Source organism: Eupeodes corollae, chromosome 1 (assembly GCF_945859685.1).
Source record: "Eupeodes corollae chromosome 1, idEupCoro1.1, whole genome shotgun sequence".
Classification (NCBI taxonomy): Eukaryota; Metazoa; Arthropoda; class Insecta; order Diptera; family Syrphidae; genus Eupeodes; species Eupeodes corollae.
In genome coordinates this window covers 102,300,465-102,319,782 of record NC_079147.1, presented here as the reverse complement: position 1 = coordinate 102,319,782, position 19,318 = coordinate 102,300,465, and the positions used below count along the sequence as shown (strand labels likewise).

At 35.2% G+C, this 19,318-nt stretch overlaps 1 protein-coding gene across 1 annotated transcript in view; it reads left to right on the top strand.

Annotated features, from left to right (window-relative positions):
• LOC129941372 (epidermal retinol dehydrogenase 2) overlaps positions 1-18,712 on the top strand; it is a 34,355-nt gene extending 15,643 nt beyond the window's left edge. The window contains exons 2-7 of the mRNA XM_056049996.1: positions 11,283-11,438; positions 12,735-12,911; positions 13,020-13,092; positions 13,238-13,418; positions 18,274-18,399; positions 18,509-18,712. Of these exons, the coding sequence (XP_055905971.1) occupies positions 11,283-11,438; positions 12,735-12,911; positions 13,020-13,092; positions 13,238-13,418; positions 18,274-18,399; positions 18,509-18,596 (801 nt within the window). The 3' untranslated portion in view covers positions 18,597-18,712. The remainder of the gene's footprint in view (positions 1-11,282; positions 11,439-12,734; positions 12,912-13,019; positions 13,093-13,237; positions 13,419-18,273; positions 18,400-18,508) is intronic.
• Positions 18,713-19,318: the final 606 nt, after the last annotated feature.

Sequence of the window (19,318 nt, the reverse complement as noted above, 5' to 3'; positions counted from 1 at the left end):
TCAATGGTTCTAGTGCACGCATTGCCGATTCAAGAATCATTTTCGGATCTTGCAACATCTTGTTTGTAGCGTTGAATCGCTCCAAGATATCGTTCCAAAATGTTGCAAACAAAGCGGTTTCGAGACCACTCATCTTCTGTAGAAGGTGCGTTGCTTCATTCCTCACGATGTCTTTTTGCTATTTATTGGAAGATATGCTGGTTAGAGCTTATTACATTTCCGAACAGCCGTTGACTAAGGCGTAGCTTCAGATCGAAAAGACCAACGAGTGTCGCTGAGCTTTTTCAAAACTTAGAACTGGCCGCTTTTCTTCTCCGATAATTTCTCAATCAGAAATCGGTGCCGCTCTGTATTAGCTGAGAAAACGGTTACAAATTCTGTAAGAAATCAAATAATTGAACAGGATGGACAAGAGTTAGCAGCTGCCTTTCCCAGCGAACAAAAATACGTAGCTTCCACCCCGATTGCCCTCTGGCCCTGCCGATTCCTCTCGTCATTCGGGATAATAGAGGGCCTCGAGCGACGTAAATAGGCAGGGTGGGGCCGTGATTGAGGCTCGATATCTCGTAAACCAGCATGCTTTCGATTAAATCCTTCACAGAACATGTTTTTATTTATGTCTTAATTAGAAATATGCAAGAAAAATTATGTTTTCAAACCGCGAAGGTAGATATATTCCGAAGGACATTTCTCAGATGCTTTTATTTTACTGAAATAAAAAGTTAAACTTAAGTTAACTTAAATAGTTTTACAAATTTCAATCGTTTTGGAGAAAGTAAGATTGTTGCACTTGATGTTTTCGAAAGCATTTGATAGAGTTTGGCGCCAAGCTCTCTTATCAAAAAAGAGTGATCTTCGTATTGATAAATCTCTTCTTCTTTGGATTATAAACTACCTCTCTTACCTTTCAATACAATTTGCATCGGATGGTTGAATGCATTGAAACTCATAAAAATAAATACTGGTGTCCCCCAGGCTCCGTTTTGTTTTCGACTCTCTTCCTTTTATTCATAAACGATTTCTCCTCTGCCAGTTCTAAACCATTTCAATGACGAAAGTACCCTCAGCTTTTCATATTCGTTTCTAAGTTCAAGTACTTTTTTTTTAGATGTGGAACTTCAACGTCAGCGTATGAGAAGCTCATTCAAATCTGATCTTGACAGCATTGTCAAATGGGAAATTACGAACCGTGTTGAATTTAATGATTCAAAGACTCAATGCTGTCTCCTGTCGTTCAAGCATAACCCAGCTATGAAAATATTGCTAGAAGCTTGGCCAATCTCCGACAGTGCATGAATTTGTTCACACCTTCTGATTTTGCTGAAATTTATAAGGCCATCCTTCGTCCATAACTTGAATATAAATTGCATATTTGGCAGGTGCCCTAAAATCAAGTTTAAATATCTTGGATAGAATTCAAAAAAGGGCTTTGAAAATGATACCGATGCAATGTGTCATGCCTTTAATAGTTTTACTGATATTTTTACAAACAATATTTTATCAAATAAGCCAGTTGGGTGCCCCTCTCAAACATTTCAGCCGTAATACTTATCAGTTTACTCTTCAGTTTAATATCGGACGTATTGTAAAGTACACAGATTCTTTTTCAAACCCTACATCGAGAAAAAGAAGTGCTTTACCGAATTCTGTTTCTACCTCCCATTTTCAAAATGTTAAGAACTATGTGCACCGGTAAAGTAAATAAAAAATAAATTAGGAGCAGTAACAGTCCGTTAAGAATCAGGGCGTACTGACTCGCGTACTGACTCACAACTCACAATCATTCCTGTGTGCGAGAAATGTTGTCATGAATGTAAGGGACCTACAATTTTAAGCCGCATCCGAAAGACTAACTTGAGAGAGCACTTTTCATGACAAGAGGGGGATTTGTCAATTCCTCGGTATAGGGACATTACAACTAAAAATAACTTTGGATGGCACAGGCACAGGGATTATTTTCTGATAGCAAATTAATAACATCAGTTAATAAGTATTTCTTTTTATTTTTATTACATCTCATGCCGGTTATTAATGGAGCAGAAGTTAGAAGAAGCCTATTAAGAACGTCCATGTTGCAATTAACACGAGAAAACATTCTTGAATAGCTTAAACGGTATAAGCGAATATGTTTGTTTCGTGCTTCTGCTGCTTCCTCTGAAAGCTGTCCTATGGAAGAATAGCTTTTTTAATTACCTCGGATCCATGTATAGCACTTTATGCATTGTAGGAGACATTGGGTAAAACTTATATAAGGAAACATAAAGCTCGGCCGTTTCTTGACAATACTTTTCAAACGCTTCAGTATTGATCTTAAATCCGGAGCACAATGTATCTAAAACAATTTTAAGACGATACAATAAATGTTTATCTATTCCCGTTATAGCTGCCGATATTTCATATGAATCAAAAAATCTTCTGCTGGTATTTCCATCATTTGTATTGCCAAAATTCGATTTTGGGATATCCACTAGGAGTCCGAGTTGTTGCCTGAACTGATCCTGAATTTTGTTCTTTCTTCATTTTACTAATTGTTTGTCTTCACTAGTAAGTCTAAAATTCTATTTTTTCACAATCAACCTGTAAGCTACATGTAATATAGTCTCAAAAAACCGTATACGAGCATGGAGCAGGGAAAGACCGAAGTCAAAATTTTCTTTCTTGCAGGGTCTTTTCTTACTTAAGTCATTAAACTCGTGTGAAATGGCTTCACAAATATAGCAACGGCCGAAGATTTGGTATGCGTTGCGGCATTGCAAACCTTACCATCTACCATGGTGAATAACATGTTATGTTTTATAAACATATCATCAACTTCTGGAGCGGAAAACGCAGAAATTTGTGATTTTACGTAGTCTATTTCTTCGATGATAACATTGTGTGTTTCTTTGATGAATCGAATTCTTATTGGTCGACAATAGCGAGTTGATGGGGTTGGATTTTGCCAAAGAATTTTCTTTTCGAGACCATAAAGCAACTGTAGTGCAACAACAGAGCTTTGAAAAATATTGGCATCAGAGTCAGCTTGATTTTCAAATTTCATTTTATATTGACTCTGTTGGGACCCATCACAACCCCATTTACTTATCAAAATTAATGATTTTTGATCTTCCTCACTTAAAAGCTCTACAGCATTCCCAAGATGTTTTAAAAGTCGACTCACAGTGTGATCTATCAACTTTTGTACTTTCACTTCAGCACATGTCTCGGTTATGGAGTGAATTTCAGGGTAGCATTCTTTTTTAAAGTTTTGAAGCTCAGAATAGCAAGGAAAAAATTGTTTCCTAGTTTCTCTAACGATTTCATACTGGGATTTAGTAAGTCCTGCTTCCGAAAGCATAGAAAGAGCACGTAATGGTGATAATTGATGTGGTTGGTTTGCAGTGTTATTATTTTTGGCCGCAACGTATTGCTTTGCTCTTCCAGGACTTTTAATTAGGTCTATAACGATTTTTGAAGCATCGACATTCCCTGTCTCGCGAAACTTCATTTGTGTAGATTTCTGAGGACGACCTCGACTGACACCTATGCTAGCACAAAATTGTATATGTATCTATAAATCTCTTAAACATATTTTGTTATTGACCTACCTGCAATAGGTAACGATACCATTCCGTTAAGCCACTCAGCATTTTTTTTCTCAAACAATGATTTTGTTTTTCGGACAGCGAACCATTTTTCCTTAAACTGGTGTTTTATAACAGATAACTTTTTTTTTGCTTCAACTATTTTGTCATGCTCACTATAATGACTCAAAATTTCTTGTTGAATGTAATTCAGTTTCTCATCAAATGTTGCCTTATTTGAGCGTTGCATTATTTTATATAACTCAATTCGAGTCATAAACCTCAATCCAGATGATCCTATTTACGAATTTAAAGCAAATTAACACTAAACAAAAAAATTGAAAAATTTTAATTACCAACAAACAAAACAAAAATATTTAATAAAATGGCTCTTTTTGGCGGCTGATTCTTTTACTACACACTTTTATATACACACATAACAAAACAAATTTCATTACATAGCAACACTTAAAAAAATAACAAAAATCTTTTTAAACTAAAAAGATCGACACATTTGCTCACAATTCACGTCTAATAACTTAATAAATACCTGATCCATAGCGATTTTAATGAAAAAAGGTTAAGAAACAAAAGCTTAGCAATTTTAATAAACCTCTATATCCACTTTTTTTCCTAACTTCAGCAGACAGTTTAAACAATTGTTGACTTTTCAATGATCCCGTTGCACTGGGTGACTAGATAAAGCTTTGCAGGTTTCGATTTTGTATGCAATTAATATTAAGGCCCAACTATAATAGGCAAAAGCAAACATAAGCTTATGTCAAAAACCCAACGAAAATTCACTTAAGTTTGTGAAATTATTGCATAGCCATAATGCAATTTTGCTTACGTATCTAAATATCGGATTTTACTTATGCGGCGAGCGACTGGGATCGCTCTTTAAGCTCTTGCTTAAGTTTGCTTAAGTTAACGACACTGAGAAAAATTAAACGAAACGGAGCTAGACTCCATTATGTTCACTCGTATTGAAAATCTTTGTATTCGCACGTTTACTTATGCGCGCATATGCTAGCTTATGCCTATTATAGTTGGGCCTTTAAGCTTTTCAGAAAATAACAAATCAGGGTTGCCAATTGAGAAAAAAAAATTGCATTTTGGCCATGTTTTGAACCCATAATATTTAATGACTCTAGCACAAATATCTGGCAAAACTGCCACTATTTCGTATTTTCTCTGAGCTGTTCCAAAGTGTCGTGTCGTCGGATTGTTTGCATAAGAAGGCATGTAAATTATACCAACAGTTCTTTTTTTGTGGATGAAGTGGTGATTCATAAAGCAAATTTGGATTTGAACTGATAACGCATATTTTTTTATTGACGAGCTTCGTAGAAAATTTGTATGATTTTCAGAAGTTGCACCTTCGTGTATTAACCATGATGAAAATGTTTCTTTTACTGAATAAATTGATAATGACAGATTGATGATAAGCAAAAGGCTGTGTTGATAAATTAAATTCAAAGTCGTCAAGTCCTTTTTGGAAAACACGTTGTCGTCAATTTGTACTATATTTAAAAAAAAATGATTCCACAATTAATGGAAATACATTAAAACGTAAACTTCAACTACTTATAACTCGAAAAGTCCCAATGTGGTCTTGTTCTAAAACTTAAAATTAATAAATTTCGAATTTAAGGTATTTTTTGGTAACATTTAAAACCAATTTCGAAAAGATGCACCTTAGTTTGTTTATTCAAGAATTTCAAAATAGGAACCAAAAAATATCAGCCAAATATTCAAATTAAAAACCGTGTATATTTGTTTCATATCACAAACAACAAATACCAAAACAGCAGAAGAAAGTAGCTCATTTAACTAACTAAATAAAAAATAAAATAAAAACACAAAATTGAAATAAAAGTCAACTTACGCTGACCCATATCGCCCGTTGATGTTGCTCTCTATTCATTGCTCTTCATTCATTAAGAATCACAGGTCAAAAGGGTTAATTATGAGTAAATGCCTGAGGGGCTGTATTCTGTATATGTGGGTCTATATAGTAGTCCATATGTTTATTCAGAGATACACTCATTTATAAGTTTCTATTCACTCATTATATTTCATTCATCATCCATCAGCACCATCATTCAAGCTATTCAATCACCGCGTAAAAGCTTTGTAGCTTAGCATATTTATGCAACATCAATGCGGCTATTCTTTTTGTTTAATTCGGCTATAAATAGAAGAGTTTAAGTTCATATTATTATGAATAATGGACATATATGTGTACTTCTTGTGTAAATTGATTTTAATAACTATAAATAAATGCTCTTTTATTTAGAGGTACATCAAAAATTATCCCTTTTTATTCCCGAATTTAAAATGTTTCAATTTACAAAATTAATAATTTATAACATAAATAATTGCCCTCAGCTATAGTGCAGCTGATTTTAGCAAGTTGATCCTGTAAATGTGAAAACATACATATGCTTTTGGGATCAAAAACAATCTGTCATCCTTTGGTTTAAATGATATTTATGCAGTTCAATAACAAACATTCCAAAAAATTACGCTTTTTAATATATTCGGTGGCTGCCCGTGATGAAGTAGGACATACTTAGGCCAGCTTAATGGCCCATTGTGATACAACATGATTCTTGAGGTTTCCTTTTAAGCTCAATGAAACCAGTTTGAGTCCCTTAAGAAACGTTAGAGGCTGATTTAGGGTCGTTTGATGATACTTTTCTTAAACCTCTCTGACACTAATACAAGCCAGAAAGACAGAAGAGAAAGAACAACAGACAGAAAGAACACATGACAACAGCACGCGGTAGGTGGTCCCCCTGTCTACCACGCTCATTGATGCTTGATTTCGGTGCTCGATAGGAACCGAACTTTATCAGTGACTAGGCCGTTTCCTTTTTTCCTATACAGCTTTGCAATTCCTGTGGCAACTCGAAAAACTATTCTTGAAACAGTTGACACATGCATCTCTCCAAAATCAGCAATACTAAAAAGATGATTTCCTGTAGCAAAGTATCGTAGAGCTTCCAATTTTGTTCAACTATTTGTTATAAAAGTCATCTATCAAACCTGTTATGAGGCCGTTCTAGATCCTTCTCGATTTGTTCTAATACATGGATAGTCATCTTTTTAGTCAAATGAAATCTTTTGAAGAAGGCCAATTCATCGAAACTCAAAAAGTACTCATTCCTATCGTAAACCTGACGAGGGACACCAACTTCAATCAATTCAAGAACCTTCACATCATCTTCCAGCAAATCGGCCAATTCAAAATTCATTTTTATTATTTTATTTTACTTAAATAACGACTTTTTTTGGCACAACAATTAACTGAAATGTCAACACAAAATATAAAGTGAAACTTAAGGTTTTAGGCCCTACTATTTCTTCCCCATACAAAAAAGTATCACTTAGGTTAATTTATGTCAAACTTTGAGTTATGTGCAAAACATTAACCAGAACTTAGTAACTTACGGTGAACTTAAATAAATAGTTATGAGTCGTATCAGCAAACGGGCCTTAGATCGTTAAGATGTTTATAGAAGATTTTTGCGTAATTCCTGAGTTTTTCAGCTAGATAAATGTATGTGCAGAGAAGATGAAGAACTGTTGACTCATCTTCGTCATCGATAAAGCTTCTGCAACATCCATTTGAGAATACGCCTAGCGGCATGGCGTGATTTGCTATTAGACAGTGCCCGGTCATGACACCTATTATCGAGCTTATATGTGATCTGCTTAGAGATAGGAATAACCTTGAGTGCTTTAAATCTAGTGTAGGCCAGATGTTTTCTGTGTTTTGACTTGTGTTGATGTTATTTCATCTGATGCTCGCCTTCTTCATAACGTCCTGCATTTAGTAATAGTTTACATGTAGCAATTGGTATGCCAGCATTTGGCAAACGTGGTAGAATGGGTTGAACTGTACCGTTCCTGGTGAGTTCATCTGCCTTACAGTTACCTGGAATGTCTCTATGCCTTCGCACCTAGAAAAGGTGAATATTAAACTGTTGTGAAATCTCGATAAGAATGATCGACAGTTATGGACTTTTTTTTTTAGAGTTTTTAGAGACAGAGTCCACAGATTTGATAACGTAGGTTTGCTCTAAGCCGATAGAAAATGCAGTTAAGCATAAGTATCGTTTTGAAAGCTAACTGCCTTTATGGGATTCTTTTTGAAGTACAGTGAGAAATTGTCAAAAAACAATTTTTTATATTTGAAAGTTGATAAAATTGAACATTTGTCAGAATAATTTAAAACAAAACTACAACTAATTTAACCTTAATAAAATTGACAATTTTTTAAGAGGATATGTTAAGAAAAATTCAGGAATGGTTTGATTTTAATTTGTTTTCCATTTCGTAAATTAAAATAAGCTGAATGAAATAAGAACTTAAGGAAAGTGTTTCGTTCGTAGATTATGATGTAGATCTTTGAATGCAAATGATGGCGCTATATTTGATGACAATAAATTTAAGCGAAATAATAAACAAGTATAAAAGCTTATGTCTATTTTCGTATAATTAAAGAACGTAGTCGAGTCACCTAGTAGTACCCTTGGCATGATAGTTAGAGTCACTTAAAAAGTTTTTATTCATGGGTACTGCCTCTTGCGAGGAATTGACAAATTCTCCAAGAGTAATTCTTGTCATGAAAAAGTGCTTTCTCAAACTAGTCGTTCGGATTCGGCATATAAACTGTAGGTCTCCTTCATCCCTGCAATTACTCGCACACAGGAATTGTTGAGAGTTGTAAGTCACTAAACCCTGGTTCTCTACGGACTGTTGCCCCACCTAATTTTATTTAGTCTACTTACTTTAAGTTATGCTACAGTCCTATGTAAACTAAGGCCTCACCTAACAAACTTCTCCATCAGCTCGATCCCTCCAGTTGCGACTTCATGTTGAGTGAGCTCACTTTCCATTTGTGAGCGCCATCTGACTCGGGGTCTTCCTCTGCTGCGCTGTCCACAGGGTGTAGATTCGAAGACTCTCCAGGCTGGCATTGGTTTCCATGCGCTCTTCGTAACCCAGCCATCTCACTAGTTAGATTTGTATCCTTTTGGATTAGTCTATGTCGCTGTACAGCCTGCACAGCTTGTCGTTCCATCTTCTTCTTCTCTCTAGATAGGCAAAGGCCTTAATTGCCTTAACTTTTCGTCTGTCGATGGCGAAGTTTTGACCAAGACGTCCGTCGGAGTTGTAGGTCCTTTCTTAATGACAAATTGTAATTTGTTTTACCTCATCAACCGGTAAATCCATTTTTGCAGCCTCTGCTTTAATTCGTTCAAAAGCTCCATCGACATCATGTTGAATTCTTCCAATTATGTCAATGTCATCAGCATAAGCTACTAATTGGACAGGCTTTTGGAAGAAAGTACTTCTAGTGTTGACGTGAGAGCTCTGCATTATTCTTTCAAGGGCGATGTTAAAGAAATCGCATGACAGCGCATCACCTTGTCTAAGGCCTTTTTTGACATCGAAGTGTTCGTTTAAGTTGTTCCAAACCTTTATTGAGTAACGCGAATTCTCCATGGCACAAAGGACGAGTTTGGCAGGGATTTCAAAACTAGACATGACTTTATACAGCTCGTCCCTAAAGATGCTGTCATATGCTGCTTTGAAATCGATTTAATATTCTTGGTTTTTTGTCAAGTCGATTGTGGACTTTCCTGGTATAAAAGCACACTGATAAAGACCTGACCTATCAGGTTATTGGCGATGGGCCTCAAACGTTTACATATTAAGGCAAATAAGATTTTGTAAGCTGTTTTAAGAAGACTGATGCCTCTATAGTTGGTACAGTTTTGAGGGTCTCCTATTTTAAGTATCGGGCAAACAATATTGATGTTCCATTCATCGGGCATACTTTCTTCCGATCATATCTTACAGATAAGTTGGTGCATGCTTCTAACCAAATTATCTCCATCTTCTTTCAAGAGCACGGCGTTCAAGCCATCTGCTTACAGCGGCTTTGTTAGACTTCAGATTAGATATGGCAATCTTTACTTCAACTAAGTCGGGAAAACGGAATTGGTTGCTTTTGTCATCTATATTAAATTAATCAAACAGACTGACAGCGTAATTCGTTTCCTTATCGATGTTATACAGTCTGCACAAGTGGACCTTCCATTTCTTGACTTGTTGCTTCAATCTGGTTCCAATGACAAAACCGCATCCGAATAAGCGTTGTATTGTTTTCTTGGTAGACACCATAATAAAAATTAGTCACCATAGTAAATATCGCAGTTTTTCAACGTCTTTTTGCCCGACCCATCCAACTGCATTTCCTGGATGGCGGTGTATCTGCTTTAAAGTAGTCTCCGCCTATGCTTCGGCTGCAACTGGTCTATTAAGCTACCTAACATTCTACGTGCATATAAGAAGGTCACTGTCCTTAAATCGTTTGCGTAGGTTGTCAACAGTAAATCCATCTGTATCCGAGCCTTGTTATTGCTTCGCAACGGGTTTCTTTGTTCAGGAAGTCACCTTGAAGAAGAAGAACCGGCACAACCGCTACTTGCAGGATTGAACTCCAAATATGTCGTATAAACCCTATAAGTTGTTCTTGAAGTAGTTCAACCTAACTGGAACTTTAGATGCATCGTTGATTCCATCTTGGAAATTTTGCTGCTGCTTCCTGGATGAAAGTAGTGGGGCCTTAGTAGAAAAACATATTATTTGTAACAACGAACAACTTTCCACTGAGTTTGGAACCCAATTCTGTCGAAATATCAAAGTTCCTAGGTATTGAGTTTTAAAAAGGCGTTATAGCATTCTTTATGCTGGACACTACTCTACAACACATCCATCAAGCCTAAAAGAGGTATCAAAATTACTCACATCTAAGAATGGAAAGTAATTCGAAAGCTGATTTACAGATGTAAATGTTCGAATTGATCATTTCAAATTTCATTCACATTCAAATTCACAATCAAATTAAAATCGAAAAATAGTGTACAATTTTCTGGTTTCATTTGACAGCTGTCAATCTCTCTCAAAAATGATTGTTGGGCAGAGTCAACGTTCAGTCTTCTCTTTCTTATGTTAGTGTTTTCTCTTTCATTTTTACATTTTAACACAGGTTTTTTCGAAAAGTCAACTAAACGTCAATTTGATCGTTATTTTTTGAAGTGTCAATCGACAAATAATCAAATCAAAATGTCAGCCATGTTTTGCATTTTTCCTCAAAAATTGTTTTATCTTTCTGAAGTATTACTTATCTTATAAATAGAACACGAATATGATGTGTAGTTTGAATTATCAGAATAAGTGCTTTTGCATAAAGATGGCGCTAATATGCTTTTAAAAATATGACATTTGTAGTTTTTGAATACTTTCTACCAATCATGTCTATATGTCCTTTTACTTAATACTTCTATTTACATGCATTTAAACACAATTTAAACTTTAAATCATCTAAATTTTTGTTTTTTTAATTTAAAATATTATTCAGCAATTTTCTTAGGTCTCTTTTATGAGTAGCAATGCATTCAAATCACAGGAATATATAATCAAGTATAAAATATAATAACTCTGGGGAATATCAGAGACGGGGATTCAATATCCCTAAAGTATTAAATTTCTATATCAAATATTCAATTATTTCGATCTACTATTTCAAGAACAATAATTCCTCTTCTTTAACTTAAATTCTCTTACAAAAACAATTACGAGTTATATAAAAAGTACATTTATCTATATTTTTGTTTCTCTTGTTTGATTTTTATCTTATAGATAACCGGAGGCGGAAGTGGCTTGGGTAAGGAAATGGCAATTCTTTTGGCTAAAAAGGGCTGTAAAATCGCTGTTGTCGATGTGAACACCAAAGCAGGCAATGAAACAATTGAAATAATATCAAAGATTCCTGGTGCCATTGCTAAAACCTACAGGGTAAGTTTTCTTTATATAATTTTCTTTTCCAAATTTCTATTGTCTAAGTGCTGATGATAATGCAGCACGAATATACTTTATATCTATGTATCTACAGGGTGAGCCAAAAGTGACTTCTTAATTTAAAGTGATAATAATTTGTATTAATAATTTATTCAGGAATCACAAAGTATGATTTATGGAGATTTTTTAGGGCTAAGAATAGAAAATAATGTTCAGAGGTCGACCTGTCTCTAGAGCGTTTTTCATAACTCTTCGGAGGATGTCGGGCTCCCTAATTGTATTTCAGCACGGATGCCCTTTAGGGCATCGGTTGATTAGAGTTTACTTGCATAGACTTGCGACTTCAAGAGACCTCATAGGAAAAAGGTCAAATTGCATGACCTTGTTGGTCAATTCACATCACTCCTGCGAGAGATAACCTTACCCTCAAATTGTTCAGACAAAATGTCAATCGTGGCGTTTCCTGTGTTGCACGTAGCACCGTCCTGCTGAAAATGCATGCCGTCTAGGTCCATATGGTTCAATTAGGGCCAAAATAAAATAGTTATGACCACCTCAACGTCGTTTTCAAAAAAGTACGAAACAATAATGCCGCCGGCCCAAAATCCACACCAAACGGTAACTTTTTGAGGATGCATTATCACCTGGTGAACCTCGCGTGGCTTGGTGTCCTCCCATAATGCGCCTCGTCACTAAAGATGATTTTTCGGCCAATATGCGGGTCCTCTTTCAAACGATTCGGCGTATTCTATGGTCAAGAACTTTGAGCTCACGGGTCATTTGGATCTGACGCAAAATTCGCCAAACTGAAGTCTGCGAAAGCCGAGGAATAGACTGTCTTGGGTCCTGCTATACGCTTTATAGACTGTGCGATGTTCTCGGCCGATCTTGTCGTCTCAAATTTGGCCGCCAAACGTGGACTGAAGGGCCACCACGTCTAGCGTAAAATTGCACAAAGCTTGATTTATCGAGCACGCATTTTGATAATAAAGTTTTATCATTTGAACATTTTGTAAGCAGCTGAGAAATAAACAAAATATTTGACAAATGTCACTAAAACAAAATGGCCGCCACGGGCGCCAAAATCTACCCGTGCCAATTGAAAACCCCTTTATTCACCTTTAAAAAATGTAATGAAAACATTTAAAATCAGAGAACTTATGTTTTTTTTTCAAATTATAGGAAGAAACTTTTGACACACCCTGTATATGTACCCTACTACAATTTCATTGCATAATTTCCGTAGCGTTTCGTAATTTTACTCGACAGTTATATTATTCGTTTAATCTTTAGACCGACGTCTCTTCCTATAGGGAAATTCAAGTTCTAGCTGTTAAAATTGAAAAGGATCTCGGTCCAGTGGATATACTTATTAACAATGCGGCCTTAATGAGTTTAAATTCAACGCCCAATCTAAAGGCTGAAGAAATCGAAAGGATAATTTTGGTGAATTTGGGTTCGTACATTTTGGTGAGTGTGAAAAATCAGTCTAATTTCTAAAAAATAAAATTTTAATAATATTTAAAATGAAAAACCCTTTTTTTTTAAATTCACTTTGATTTAATTTTATCTTTAAAGACAACGAAGGAATTTTTACCAAAGATGATAGCACGGAAGTCGGGGCATATTGTAGCAGTATCTTCCTTGGCTGGTAAGTGAGAGTGAGTCGTGAGGACGTCAAAGTGAAAGTGAATGTGAGAGTGAAATATTTTATTGTGAGATATTTCAGTTTTGAAAGATAGAATAAGTCGCAAATACATATTTTTGTTTTCTTATTTGTATTTATTTTTATATAGGACTTATCGCATTGCCAGGAGCTGGGATATATTCGGCAACAAAATACGCAATAATAGGATTTATGGATTGCCTAAGGGCTGAATTACGATTGTCAGATTGTGATTTTATAAGAACAACAACGGCTCATCCTTATTTCATGAAGACAAACGCGGAGGTTTATGAGACTCTCAATGATTTAGGGTAAGTGGAAAATTAATTTGAGCATTAATTATGAATGGACATGGATATTGGATATGATGGTGGGACAGAGAAGCAAGCTAAAAAGATAGATATTTGTTCTGAATGATGCTGATGGTGCTATTGCTATGTTAGGTAATGTTTTTAGCCCGGAAAAGGAAATAATAAATTAACCGGATATTGAGATGTTGTGTTTTTAAGGTTAGATTTCTTGAGATTATGTGCTTTTGAATTTTTCATTAACTTGTTAATGAAGTTTAGGAGTATAGGGAAGTTGTGTTTGGTTGATGGGTAGAGATGATAATTAGTTTTCAACGAACAATAAGAATTGCGTAGGTACATTGGGATGCCAATATTTTGATGTGCTATGTAATTAAATGGAATGGCTCTGGTTACGTTTAGATTACTTCTATCTATCGTTAGTTTATGTAAAATATTTGATTTGAGTTTTGTTAAATTGTGTAAGGCTTTTGGCAATCTTTCTGAATTCCTCTACTGAAACCGTTGTCTTGCACGTTCTTGGATATTGTGAAAGCTAAATATCGGTACACTTCGTTATCTACGGTCGTTAAGTTTCTAAGTTCCTAGTTTCTAAGTTCCTAGATTTTTCGACATACAGGTGCAGTGGAATGCGAGATTCACCAAGTTGTGGTACACACAAAAGCAAGACTTGGTCCAATTCTCTTGAACAGTCTCCGGGGTAGTGGAGATATCTTGAGTTTAGTCGACTTACGAGTATTGAAATTAAATCGCATGATTCTAGCACGTAGTGAAATGTTTTTACTATAAATTAGTGACCCACTTGCAACATACTGATGTTGTGGTGCCTTGATTATATCATGTCTTGAGACCACTAATGTCAATGGTTTTTTTTAACTGCGAAAAAAATAAGGATGTATGATACTTTGTTTTCATAAACAGCATCAATGGTTCTAACTTACTAAAGGTAAAACTACATCCCGGGACGAACCTAGGCCTCAATCAACATGCGTATCCAGGCAGTTCGGTCCCTAGCTAGCTGTCATCTGTTTCACCCACCATCTTTGCACGCTGTACAGTACCTTGTTCTGTTAAGTTTTTCTTGCTGATATATGAGCCCTTGAATTCGATGATAGATGGTAGATATTGATTTAAAGTTCCCGGGGCTTTTTTCAAGATCTGCCCAACTGGTAATATTTTGCCAATGGTTGTCGTCATATCGTCAAGTTCGATTTGGCAAAATTGTTTTTCTACTTCGCTTAGGTTAAATGGTGCTTTCTTCCTTACGGTCAAATTCGACTCGTCGTTGCCGACATATAGTTTGTTTGGAGACGATGTCTTTTTATATTTTCATCATAGAATGCGGTTCTAATACGATGTTGTCCTGATTGTCTTTAAAGGCTTCGGTTCGTGGAAATCTTGTGACATCTCTGTGTCTCCTTGATCGCAACCTTTTTATACTCCCTTTTTTTCATTCTGACAAGCGGGTGTTCATCTCTAATCTTCTGCTCGTAGACCTTACGAGCAGCTCTAGTCCTTCTGTGCAGCATCAGAAGGGTCCATGGTGTTTTTTCCTTGTTTTTGACAAAAATGATTGTATTTTTGAACCTAATTCAAGTCTCTGAATAACACTTCTTCCGTTCAATAAGCTGGCTTTGTGAGGGTTTTTGCGATTTTTGATACAGCATTTCCAGATATTTCTGAATCTTAAAATATTGCACAAATTTCGTCTTTGAAATGATAAAGTTTGAGATACATGTGAAATCACTTAATTTTGTATACTAGGGCGTGGTGCCGACCTACTTTTGTTAAAATAGTTATTATTCAATGAGGTGGTTTAAGATTTTAAATGACAATGACATTCCACTAATTGATAACTAATATTACTGAGATAATAGTTTTATTCTGTTTGGGAACACTTATAGGTTTTAGCCTGTAGACAATATATTACTACGCGAATTACTCAAGAACTTTAAAAAACGTGGCTTCATAACGTTAAACCTTACTATTTATTTACTACAAACAAACTAATGATGCATAAGTAAAAGTATGTTGTTATTGCCAAATATGATTAAAACCACGAGCAATAGTACCTGTGGCGTGATGGTAAGTGCGTTGGACTGTCATGCCAGAAGTCTTGTGTTCAAACCCTGCCTTTGCCATCTAAAGTCTTTTTTCAAGGGTATTGCCTCTTACAAGGAATTGACAAATCCTCTAAGAGTAATTCTTGTCATGAAAAGTGCTTCCTCAAATTCGACGTTCGAAATCGGATTAAAACTTTAAGTCCCCTTCATTCCTCACTACATTCCTCGCACACAGAAAGGGTTGAGACTGAGAGTAGCAAATCACCTGGCCCTAGTTCTCAACGGACTGTTGAGCCATCTAATTAATTTATTTATTTATGTTGTTTAAAGTTTACGTAAATAAGCAGACTATTCACTATTGCTTCCTTCGTCGAAGCCCTAATCTAGACAGAGTATCAACTTCTCGTATATTTGATGCTTTGTCCGATTTCATCAAAAAGAATTGTTTCGTCCTATCCTCGCACTAAAATCGTTATTACGGATGATTTCAATGTATCAATTCTTCATGGCTTCAAAATTCAAGTCAAACAACACCTGAAGGAGTGTGTGCTGAAACCTTCGCTGAGTTAAATCACCCAACTCTTATCAACAAGCCCACTCGGATATCGGACGTGATAGATCGAGCAGAAAACACTCTTGACTTTTTTTTACCTCTGACCCTGGTAAGTACACTATTAGCGTTCTATCTCCTCTAGACCCATCTGACCATTGTGTCATATCAGCAAATTTCTCGTGTAAAAACTCTCCAGTTAAAGAAAGAGCTCCAAAGAGAACCGTTTGGCAATACGAGAAAGCCACTTGGGACTGTGTATATAATTATTTTAGGATCTTTTACTGGTTACTATGCTTCCTCGAGTTTCATTCTTCTGGTTTGATTCTTCTGGAAATAAGAACTTTTATCCCGAATAGGGTTAAAAGCATCGACATGGGTCGATGCGAGATGTATAAAGGGGTTATTAGAACCAAAAAGGTAAGTTTCCATTGCTTTAAAGCCAATCCAACTGAGGAAAACCGAAATAAGTTCAAGCAGGAAGGCCTGCAACGCCCATATTCGACGGACCAAATTTTTACATGACCAAAAATTACTGCATAAAATACTGCAATATCCCAAAGGCAGTAAAAATTTTTGGTCATTTATAAAAAATATGAAGAATTCTTCCTCTTCCTAGGTTCTTACGCTCCTTGTCAATGACATTTCTTTTGTTAAGTCTTTAGAGAAAGCTAATCCCTTTGATAGGTAGATCACCGCTAATTCAACGCTGCCAATGAGTGTTATGACTCCGCCTGTCATCGAGCGTATTAGTGATTCTATGGACCAATATTTTTCGCACTCGTGCTGTGGCAAAAGTCCTTAACATACATAAATTCGCTGGTCCGGATACCCGACGATATCATACCAATTGTTCTGAAGAGGTGTTCTTCAACGCTGGACCACTGCGTAAATTTTTTCATCTGTCCTACTCCTCAGTTGGCGTTCCGAGCGGATGAAAAACCGCATTTGTCCATTCTGTCGCCAAAAAAGGCGAATCATTCTTCCCTTCCAAATAACATCTATTAGCCCTAAGGTCACTTCTTTCCAAGGTCATTGAAATGCTGACTAATTATCAGCTCAAAAAATGTGTCGGAGATCGAATACTTCTTAATGACCGATCTCGCCGAACAGTGGAGCATACATACATAGTTTTAATGTAAGATTACTGTACCTAATATTTCAAAAGCATGTTATAGGGTTTGGCATAGAGTCTCTCTTATCGAAGATGCGTGTTTTAGGTTGTTATGAATTACTCCTTAATTGGATTAGTTATTACCTTTCGAATTGTTCAATACAGCTATTATTGCAAGGGTTCAAGTCTAAAATAGTATTCTTGGCTTTCCATATTCGTGATAATACCATACCACCAAGATCATTTACGTCACTTGAACATCTTCGTAAAGATTCTTGTCTTACCCTCTTTTATCATTATTTTAACAGTTTATGCTCTAGAGAAATATCCAGCTGAATTCCTCCCCTTAAACAGTTCAACCGTAATACTCGCGCTTCTAGGAATGCTCATCAATATAGTGCAGAGATTCGTTCTTTAGCCGTACTACGCGAATGTGTAATGCACACTCTGTCTACGCAACATTCTGGAACTCAAAACTAATGTGCACCGACACCTCCTTTCAACCTCTCTCTCCCTTTCCTAGTGTTCACACTATGTCTTTGCATAATAAGGGTAGTATTATCAACTTTAGTGTGCGCTTATTATAACAAAAAATTAAAAAAAGAGATCTTTAAAGAACGGATGGACAATACGAGAAAGCCAATTCGAATATTCTCAATAAGTGTTATTTAATTTTTAGCATGATGGCAATACCCATCAAATTTATTTTACTAAAAATTAAATGTTCCGACATTTTTCTATTTTCCAAACACATTCAAAACATAAATCATAAGCCATATCCTGACCAATCACCAAATTCAGTTTGAACCATCCTTTCCGGATTAAGTGAATACCCCAAGACTTAAATGGCAAGTTTTCTGCTTATGCGACCGTTTAAGTGCAATATTTGTTTAACGGTCAATGAATTATCAAATGTTCTTATTTTTTAAATGTCTAATCAAAAATATAGTTCATAAAATTTGCTTAAAGACTTTTTTCTGTATAATTCGTAGAATATTTCACCATCTAGACATAATTATAATAAAAATCAATAGACCTTGCATTCTAAAAGTTCCATCCTCTAGAACTAATTATGCTTAAATTATGTTTTTTTTTTTATTTTAATAAAATCATTTTATTTTTATATTTCAGAGTACTCAGTCGATATCCTTGTATGTCTGGATCATATACAGCTGAAAAAATTGTTCAAGGAATTTTACGTAATGAACGAATGGTCTATGTCCCAAAAATGTTTGCTCTTGTTGTTTGGTTACACAGGTAAGAGTACTTTGGCATTGTGTGTGTCTTTTTTTCATATTTACATACATAACTTTACGGAACATTAAATTTATGATTGTACTTATTTGTAATTTAAACCTTTTTCCAGATTGTTACCTGTTAAATGGCAGGATTATACACTTTTGCAGTTTTACGATAGCACTTCAAATAAATTGGCACAATTTTACTGGAAATAAAAGTGTTATTTTCGAATATTTTAAATATTTAATAATTTAAGCTTTTAAGTTAATATATAATATATAAAAATATCATTATCACGAAAAAACATCTTTATAAATATAATATAATATAATATAAATAATGAACAAATTGTTTGTATTTAAGTTTTTTTTCAAAGACATTTATTTTGCAAAAATAAGTTTAGAAGGTCTTTTATTGTGTATCTTCGTTACATTGAGAAAAATTGTAGGATCAGAATAAATGTGTATAGATTTATGTTAAGACCTTCGTAATAAAATAGTAACCTTAAACCTTTATTTTACGAAAACTGCTAGGAATTTTGGTTTTGAATTATTGAGTGTGTATTTAAGTTAACACAATTAGTCAATAGATGGACAAAGCAGAAAGTGGTGGCCTGTTCAATCAAGGTAATATTTTTGGGAAAAATCTATTTCTTAGGAATTAATGTGTTTTTCGGGGTATAAAACATTCAATGTTGATAACCAAAAAAAATTATCTTATAATTTACTCGAAATTATGTCTCACTTTTTTTGAGTATGCTTTCGCAAATCATCATCAATGATACAGGCTTGAACTTCAACATTTCAGTTGTCGAACTACAAATTTTGTAAAAGACTTTTAAACTTTCTAAATACGATTTTTTTTTAATGTATAATGAGAATCTCATACAACTAAAGCATATTCCAAATGAGGACGTACAAGAGACCTATAGACGGAT